General features: G+C 36.8%; 1 protein-coding gene across 1 annotated transcript; it reads right to left on the minus strand.

Moving 5' to 3' along the window:
- Positions 1 to 2,059: 2,059 nt before the first annotated feature.
- On the minus strand, positions 2,060 to 8,819 carry LOC139841487 (uncharacterized). Its single transcript, XM_071831702.1, has 5 exons — positions 8,784 to 8,819; positions 7,722 to 7,951; positions 6,563 to 6,590; positions 4,332 to 5,515; positions 2,060 to 2,063 (listed from the first exon to the last, which is right to left on the minus strand). Exons 1-5 carry the CDS (start codon positions 8,817 to 8,819, stop codon positions 2,060 to 2,062), a joined length of 1,482 nt encoding a protein of 493 aa, XP_071687803.1.
- Positions 8,820 to 9,641: the final 822 nt, after the last annotated feature.

Here is a 9,641-nt window from a genome sequence, read left to right on the forward strand (position 1 = left end):
TATTGATCGATTTGATTGAATTATCAGAATAAGTCGCTCCTTAAATCGGTATCATAACAAAAGATCTAACTATTTCAAGCCATGTTTTAACTAAAAAATGGAATAACCCCACTTCACTAACAATACAATCATAACCCATATATAGCAATCCTAATTTACAAAAGTAATCATGCTACCTATAGCCTACCCACCGTAAATCTTAAACACAGCCAAACTTAATTTATTTAACACAATAGAAAGAAATATTTACAGATCCATTAAACATTTTAAAATGACAAAGGTTCACGCCCTCTCTTGTAATAAAACATGAAAAGTATGAAGTTGGGCTAATAAAATTCAACATTTTCACAAAAGAACACTAAATCAACCTAGATCCTTATCGTCAATGATCATCACACAGCTACGAATTAATTAAATTGCATAAAATAAAATTACTTTCCGCTATCACCGTTCAAAAGGACCTTAATCATGCAATCCGATGTTAAAATAAAGATCTTACTTTAGTACATGTATCAATTACCTTTCGACCCACCCCCAACTTCAGGCAACCACTGCTAAAGGTTCTCTTTACCACCACCAAAAAAATGATAAACAGTATGCTTTGGGTACACATTGCTACTCAATGCATTATACAAAAATAACTTAACAACATCAATGATCATTTAATTATCATGTGTATATAAAACTACATACGATCTCTCTTTATCACCACTAAAAAATTGTAAAGAGTATGCTTTGGGTACACATTACTACTCAATGCAATATACAAAAATGACTTAACAACATCAACAATCATTTGTAACAACTAAGAAGTAAATGAACATCATACAAGAAGTTAATGGACACCGACAAAGTGATTATCCATGTCCAACACACACATTCCATACCAACTAATCTCCTCCATATGTAAAAATATCAAGCTATTAAAAGTTAATTAAAAGAAACAAAATATCATTACTTTAGTTAAACATGCCATTATCCAAATCTAAATTTACCCACATAAAAAACTGCACCAAATAAAACTAAAGATCTTTCAACTCCAAAAAATCATTACAACAACAACAACAACAACAACAACAACAACAATAGCCAATCCCGCGCCTGCGAGGTATGGGGGAGGTAAGGTGTAGACAATCCTTCCTCTACCCTAAACTAGAAGAGAAGTCGTTTCTGTTACCACGAGTCGAGAGAATTCTCCACCCACGGTAAAGGAAATTCATCCCCCTCTCTACTCCAGGGTAGAGAGATTGCTTCCGTGAGGACCTCCGGCTAAAAAAAGACTTTTTTTTTTTTTTTAAATTTAAAACTAGAAAATAGAAATTAAAAAATAAATTAAAACATACAAAGATAAACAAAAAATAATAATAAAAATAATAATAATAATAATAATAATAATAATATAATAATAATAATAATAATAATAATAATAATAAAATATAGGGGGGACGCCATGAAAATGGTAGAATCAGATTTTCATGGGGTTTAAAGCATGCCTAAGAATCAATTTAGGCTCTGAGCGGCAGTCAAGACGCCACTAAAACGACGCTTGTCGTTGCCTCAATAAATAGAGCCAAAAGACCTTGTGGACAGCAACTCGAGGGCATGCCGGGTGGAAGTTGTTGCGCAAGCAAAGAGCCAACCACCCTTAGCAAACCAAAAACCACTCATGCACCTTTACGGTAGACACCCCCGAAACCACCCAACTAAAAGGAACCAACCAAGCTCTAGAGCAAGGGAAGTCGTCCTCAGCCATAATGGTCCCAAGATGCACCGAGCGATGCGAATCACTTGATCATACATACATGCATACATACGTACATACATACACACATACCTAAACCTACATACACACCAGACATACCTACGTATATACATGAGACATACCTACGTACAAGTATGAAACATACCTACGTACATACATACATGCATAAAGCCACACATACAACCATACATACATAGCATAAACACCAAGTCCTACATAAACCTATTAGCAAAACATACATACATGAGTGAATATACCACACCTGCAGACAAGTAAAAAACAAGCATACATACATACCTACCTACAAATATACATACATAAAAAACAAACTCATACAAAAACGTGTGTAACTGCATCACACCTTCATTACAAAACCTACATGCATGCATACATACATACAAACATACAAGAACCTACGTGCATACGTACAAACAACCAAGCAATCATGCATACATCCAAAACCAAAGATACCAAAAACATACTCATTTAATAATATTAGTAACAGTACATAAAACTAATAAAAACGATAGTAATAGTAATACAAATAATAGTAATAATAATAGTTCATATAAATATTAATAGTAATAAATATTTGTAATACAAATACTAATACACTAATAATTAATAATAGTGATACAAAAAATAATAATAATAACAATAACAATACTAATAATTGTAATAGTAAGAATAATAACAGTAATAGCAGTAATAGCAGTAATAACAGTAATAACAATAACAATAACAATAACAATAATAATAATAAAAGTAGCCCTACTCAACTATTCTTATTCTAGCCCTCCACGCATCCCTATCAGAAGTCATGTCCTCGGTCAACGAAAGCTCCCTCATGTCGAGTCTTAGTCTATCCATCCACCTACGAGTAGGTCTACCCCTTCTCCTTACACCATCTACCGTGAGTGCCTCAACTCTCCTAACCGGGGCAATACGTGGTCGTCTCATCACATGCCCAAACCAACGAAGTCGTTCTTCTCTTAGCTTGTCGATGATGCTACTGACTCCAAGTTTTTCCCTAAACACACCATTTGGGATCATATCTAGCATGGTTTTACCACACGTCCACCTAAGCATCCTCATTTCTGCCACCTCCATCCTTCTCTCTTGGGCCTTCGTCATTGGCCAACATTCTGATCCGTACAACATGGCAGGTCTGATTGCCACCTTGAGGAATTTTCCTTTCAATTTGAGTGGTATCTTCTTGTCGCACAAGACCCCTTTCGCTGCTCTCCACTTCAACCAACCTACCTTAATACGATGAGTCACGTCCTCATCTATCCTCCCTGATTTGTGGAGGACCGAGCCTAGATATCTAAACGACTCTTGTGGGTGCAAGATCTGGTCCCCAATGCTGATGTTCCCTCCAACATTAAGTTCATCATCAGTCCTACCGAATTCGCAACTAAGATATTCCGTCTTTTGTCTATTGATCCGTAGCCCATTTTGTTCTAAGGCTTCCCTCCATTGTTCCAGCCTTCTATTAAGCTCATCCTTTGTTTCCGATACAAGCACGATATCATCGGCAAAAATCAGACACCAAGGGATGTTCTCTTGTATTCCTCGATACAGCTCGTCGAGGATCAAAGCAAAAAGGAAAGGACTAAGGGCCGATCCCTGGTGCAACCCTACTTCTATCGGGAAATACTCTGTGTTTCCCACAGGCGTCCGAACGCAGGCCTTCGCCCCATCGTACATATCCATAATAGCTCTAATATATCTACTTGGGATACCCCTAACGTTAAGGGTCTTCCAAATCAACTTTCGCGGTACGCAATCATAGGCCTTTTCCAAGTCTAAGAAGACCATCTCTAGACCCTTTTGTTTCTCCCTATACTTCTCCATAACGCTTCTTAAAATATGAATTGCCTCCATCGAAGAGCGCCCTGGCATGAAACCAAATTGGTTTTCGGAAACCGTAGTTTCGCGTCGGAGTCTAGTCTCAATCACTCTCTCCCAAAGCTTCATAGTATGACTAAGTAATTTTATGCCTCTATAATTACCACAGATTTGGGCATCCCCTTTATTTTTGTAAATGGGGATAATCTCGCTGAGTCTCCATTCCGTAGGCATTTTATAACTTCTAAGCGTCTTATTGTAAAGACACGTCAACCACCTGACACCATCCTCGCCTAGGCACCGCCACGCCTCTATTGGGATCTGGTCTGGTCCAACAGCTTTGTTTCTACCCATCTTTCGTAGTGCCGATCTTACTTCTTCCTGACTGATTCTCCTACAGAAATTGTTGTTCTGGAAATGTCCTATTCCCAAGTCCTGCGGGTCCTCTTGGCGCCCGGGTCCTTCACCCACGAAAAGAGATTGGAAATACCCTTCCCATCTTTTCCTAATTTCGTCTTCCTTTACTATGGTTTGACCGGCTTCATCCTTGATGAACTTGATGTTATCTATATCCCTCCTCCTACGCTCCCTAGCTTTAGCAATCCTGTAAATATCATTTGCTCCTTCTTTGGAGTCTAGTTTCCTATACAAAACTTCATACGCTTTATCTTTTGCACGGGCAACGGCCTTCTTAGCTTCTCTTTTAGCTTCTTTATACCTTTCTTCTGCCCTAGTTCTGTCATCATGTGTCCCGTCCCGACATGTAACGAGCTCCCTAAACCTCAATTGCTTAAGTGCGACTTTGGTTTGAACCTCATCACTAATCCACCATGATTCTCTACAAGACTTGTGTCCTCTCGATGTCCCTACTGCCACACCTAAGGTTTCCTTGGCAACATCTCTAATAGTTGATGCGAAACTATTCCACATCTGATCTGCATCCCCATGAGTAACAGTATCCATTACTGCCTCTACTCTTTCCAAAACAGATGCTTTGAAAGTTTCGGCTTTCTCTTCATTCAGATTCTTCCAAAGGATCCTAGGTTGGGCGGGTCTCCCTCTCCTAGTAACCCGTCTCTGCGGAACCAAGTCCATGACCAAAAGTCTGTGTTGAGTGGAACAGGTCCAGGTAGTCAGGGCTTTACAGTCTCTGCAGGTCCTAAGGTCCCCTTTGCGAAGCAGCAAATAATCAATCTGAGTACTATGACCTCCACTGTGGAAGGTTGCTAGCTGAGCTTCCGTCTTCCTAAATAAAGAGTTTGCAACAACCAAATCGTGGGCAACAGCGAATTCGAGAATGGAGCGTCCTTCTTCATTTCGAACTCCGTACCCAAAGCCCCCATGGACACCCGCATATCCGTCTGAAATCGTTCCTATATGTCCATTAAGGTCTCCCCCAATAAGTAATCGATGATCAGCGGGGCAACTCCTCACAACTTCATCTAACGATTCCCAAAAGCGACTTTTTTCTTCTTCGCCTAAACCAGCATGAGGTGCGTAAGCGCAAATAACCATGTAAGACTCCTCCTGGATAACTAACCTAACCGACATAATCCTATCGCTACACCTACCCACACCCACAATATTATCCTTATGACGGGGCCCTATAAAGATCCCTACCCCGTTTCTAGCTACTCTGGAACCCGAAAACCACAACTTGTAGTCACCAATGTCAACCGCCTCTTCACCCTTCCATCTGGTCTCTTGAACACACAATATGTCCACTTTACTCTTAAGTAACGTCTCTACAAGTTCACGGGATTTGCTCGTCAAACTTCCTACATTCCAACTACCTACTCTAATCCTAACACGAAAATCTCTACCCCTTCTAGACCTAGCCGCCCCTAAGCTCGAAGGACATGACCTCACGTGACCATCACTACGACTAGAGTCTATCTTACCCTATATAATAAACAAAAGGGAAAAGGCAGAAGTGGCAATATAATATAAAAATAAAAATATAATATAATAATAACAATAACAACAACAACAATAATAATAATAATAATAATAATAATAATAATAATAATAATAATAATAATAATAATAATAATAATAATCACTAATATAATAGTATAATAATAATAGTCAAGGATATAATTAATAAACACAACTTTGAAAACCTCAAGGATATGAATACGCAAATACAGCGAAAAAGTAAAGCAGAAATATCACAGAGTATGGACTTAAGGAAAAGGGATCAGAGAGCCAAACACAGCCTTGTAAAGACAAGGAGTTTCCGGCAGGAGAGATTTCCGGCAGCAGTGATTTCCGGCAGCTCCAAGGCAGCAGACGGCGAAAATGGCGAGGTTTCTCGTTTACTACAAACCCTCGCTAGTAGATCCGTTATGTTACCTTCAGATCTGAGAATTTTGTGCCCTAATTGAAAAGGTATTGACAAGTAATTGATCGGATCCAAATTGATAAGTGGTGAAATTGTGGGTGCGTAGATCAGACGTTATGATAAATTGAAAAGGTATTGACAAGTAATTGATCGGATCCAAATTGATAAGTGGTGAAATTGTGGGTGCGTAGATCAGACGTTATGTAACTCCAAAAAAAAAAAAAAAACAAAAATCATTATTTCAATAAAAAGTAAAAAAAAAAAAAAAAAAAAAAAATTGAAGGTCTTCCTACTCCAATTTAACTCAAGGACCCTTTGAAGAATCTATAGAGCTCCACCAATGAAAACTCAATAACAATTGCAGTCATAACACCTATGTTATTGAATCAATAATTCATTTGTCATTTCAGTGAAATCCTATGCAAGAATAGAACATATAGCTTCAAGTTCTTTTATTCTTTTTCTATCTATTTTATTTTTGTTTTTTAATGACTACTATAAAAATAATGTTGTCATTAGCATATTGACTAATTTTAAATCAAATTAACAAATATAGTTATTAGTAATTGAGTCAAGAAACCTACAAGTTTATAAACTTTTCAAACTTCTCCTTGCATACAGCCACCACCATAACTGACATCAAAAAACACATAAATAACAATTAAAACTTAAGATGAAATAATCAAGATTAATTAAAAATAAACCCTACAAATTTATTTGAAACTGACAGTTTCCATACCCAGTGATAAATCCTTCAAAAACCATATAACCTATCCTTAACATCATAACACAAAATTATATAAAGTGAGATATTCATAGTCAATGTAAACAAAACATTCTATTATAAATTACCTTGAATATTTTCTTACCACCTGAAAATATCAACTTAAGAAAACGAAATTAATAGAAATTACAATCAATAGAACTTACAAATTCTTTCTTGAATCCTTACATAAGAGTTTATAAGAAAATTAAATAGTCATAGCCTGCAATTATCATATTAATGAAATAAAAACATAGAAAAACAGAATATCAAAACTAAAACCTATATAAGGGTACAGTAGAAGAATCCTAAAAGTAATACGGAGTATTACCTAAGAGAGAAGATGAAGTGAAGAACCTTAGAATAAAAGGAAAAGATCGATTGATTGAAGTAACTCAATTTCAATTTTGGGCAATAACGTAAAGATTAAGGGTAACCCTAATATTTACCTGAGGAATTGAATCCATAGCAGAGATGATGAAGAGGAGAGGCGTGCGGTGTTTGTGTGTAGGGTTTTTTGAACAGTTTCTACTCCGTATTTTTTATATATGTGAATAAAATAATTATTAATTATAAATTAAATAAGATTTATGATATCATCTAGAGTGAGTGTCTTGATTTTTTTTCTTTTTTATTTTAATTTTTTAATAAAGAAAATTACTTTTTTATGATGTCATCATTTTAGTATTATAATAAAATTTATAGATAGATAATACTTGAATTATAATATAAAAAAGGGTAATTTAATTTGATTATTATAAATAAAAGTAAATGATAAGGTCATGATTAGCTTTGTTACTTGGTGCTCTTGAATGCTGCTATGGAGTCCCGATTATTATTTCCATTTTTGCATATGAACAATTTACTATTTACATTTTGGATTTTCAATTGTAATGACTATTTAATTCCGCTTAACTTTACTTATGATTTTAATAAAATGTTCCATTTAGAGTCGTTATCGCTTAAACACTTGTGTTATTGTATTGGTTAGTCACAGTTACCTCCGGTCCCATTTAGGAGGTGTGACAATGTCATCCACATCGCCCTGACCACATGTGCATTCACCATAGAAGACGTTCATGGTGCGCCAGATCCCTCGTAATGGGTTGGACACAATGTCGTTTTTGGTGGGCTTGAAGGTCCCAAGCAAGCAATCATGGGGTGATGGTTGACTTTCGTTTTTGGTGGGCTTGAAGGTCCCAAGCAAGCAATCATGGGGTGATGGTTGACCCTGATGGGAAAATGGTCACAACGGGCAAACTACAAAGCGGAAACAAACCCGTTTGACAAGCATTTCCCGACCCGTATGAACCCGTGAGGAAACTAACAAATAAGGTATACCACAATCACCACAAATCAGCCCCAATTCTGTCCCAAATCAGCAAATACGAAATAACAAAGCACACACAATACACACGAGACTTTTTACATGGAAAACCCCTCAAAATCGAGAGTAAAAACCACGGGACTCGTAAGCCACTTAAATTCCACTATCATCAACAAGGAGAGCAATACAATAATCCTTCTCTAGATCAACTAGAGGTATACAACATCATCATACTCTTGAACAACAATAATCAACAAGTATATGAAGAAATTAAAGACAAAAGAGTAATAACATCACTCAAAATTCTGCTACTGTTCGACCTGCTGTAACTTGAGCTACAGACCTCTTTAGACGAATTCAACGGTTGAAAACCTTGGCACTGATGTCAGGAAGACACAGCCCAAACTTGATGAAGATCCAACGGTTAGATCTCCGGGGATCGTCTCTTTTCTGTCCTGCTGTCACTGTAGACGGAAATGGAGTTTTTTTCACTCTTTTTCTTGATCTCAATCTGATCTCTCTCTCTCTCTCGTATCAATTGAAGATACCTGGACACAATTCAAAATAATGCCCTCAAATGTTTGACCAAGTCAACAAACCATTTGGGCCTAAATTATTGGGCTTTAGACTTTGGGTTAAAGCTTCATCATATTGGAAACCCACTAATAAACCCAACAAATCTCCCTCTTTCCAATTATGAGGAAGAGTTCGCCATCCCGTCGATCGAGCAACATACCTTGAGCTTCTCACTTGCTAAAGCCTTTGTTAACATGTCGGAATCATTATCATCGGTGTGAACTTTATCAAGTTCAAACGAACCATCTTCAAGACGTTCTCTAATCCAATGATACCGCACATCTATATGTTTTGTTCGCTTATGATACATAGAATTTCTAGCCAAATGAATCGCACTCTCATTATCACAAAGAACCACATATCATGATTGCTTAAACCCAAGGTCTTGTAGAAATCTTTTCATCCACAGTAGTTCTTTGCACGCTTCTGTTGCTGCCATATACTCAGCCTCGGTTGTAGACAATGCAATACACTTTTGTAACCTTGATTGCCATGAAACTGCTCCCCCTGCGAAAGTCATCAAATATCCAGAAGTGGATTTCATGTTATCTTTGTTTTCTGCCATATATGAGTCTGTATAACCAACAAGCATCGGCTTTCCATTTTCAAATGTGATACCCAGCTTTGAAGTACCTCGTAAGTATCTCATAATCCATTTAACTGCTTCCCAATGCTTCTGATGTCGTAGGAGGTGTATACAAAATAGTATTATTTTTGGTGCGAAATACTATTAAATATGCTACAATTTTACACAAGTTATTTATTTATTTATCGAGTGGATATACTTAAACCTTGCTACAACACTTATAGGCAGTGTACCTAATCGTATGATAGTATAGTTTTTAGTAAGTCCGGTTCGTTCCACAGGGAGCTCGTGAAGTATAACACTATATTTTTTTACACACAATAATTGTAAAAATACAAATATATATATATAAGTAATATTATTATTATAAAGGGGGGTTTTTACCGTTTAATGACCGGTTTGTCGATTTTAAAACTTTAGTCGCAGTTAAAA

The sequence above is a fragment of the Rutidosis leptorrhynchoides genome, chromosome 4, assembly GCF_046630445.1.
Source record: "Rutidosis leptorrhynchoides isolate AG116_Rl617_1_P2 chromosome 4, CSIRO_AGI_Rlap_v1, whole genome shotgun sequence".
Lineage (NCBI taxonomy): Eukaryota > Viridiplantae > Streptophyta > Magnoliopsida > Asterales > Asteraceae > Rutidosis > Rutidosis leptorrhynchoides.

Coding starts and splice junctions, on each gene's coding strand:
- LOC139841487 (XM_071831702.1), bottom strand. CDS start 8,819: ATGTTAACAAAGGCTTTAGCAAGTGAGAAGCTCAAG. Junction 7,952..8,783: donor TAGCAAGTGAGAAGCTCAAG/GTATGTTGCTCG, acceptor TTTTCCCATCAG/GGTCAACCATCACCCCATGA. Junction 5,516..6,562: donor GTGGCTGTATGCAAGGAGAA/GTTTGAAAAGTT, acceptor TTTATTATATAG/GGTAAGATAGACTCTAGTCG.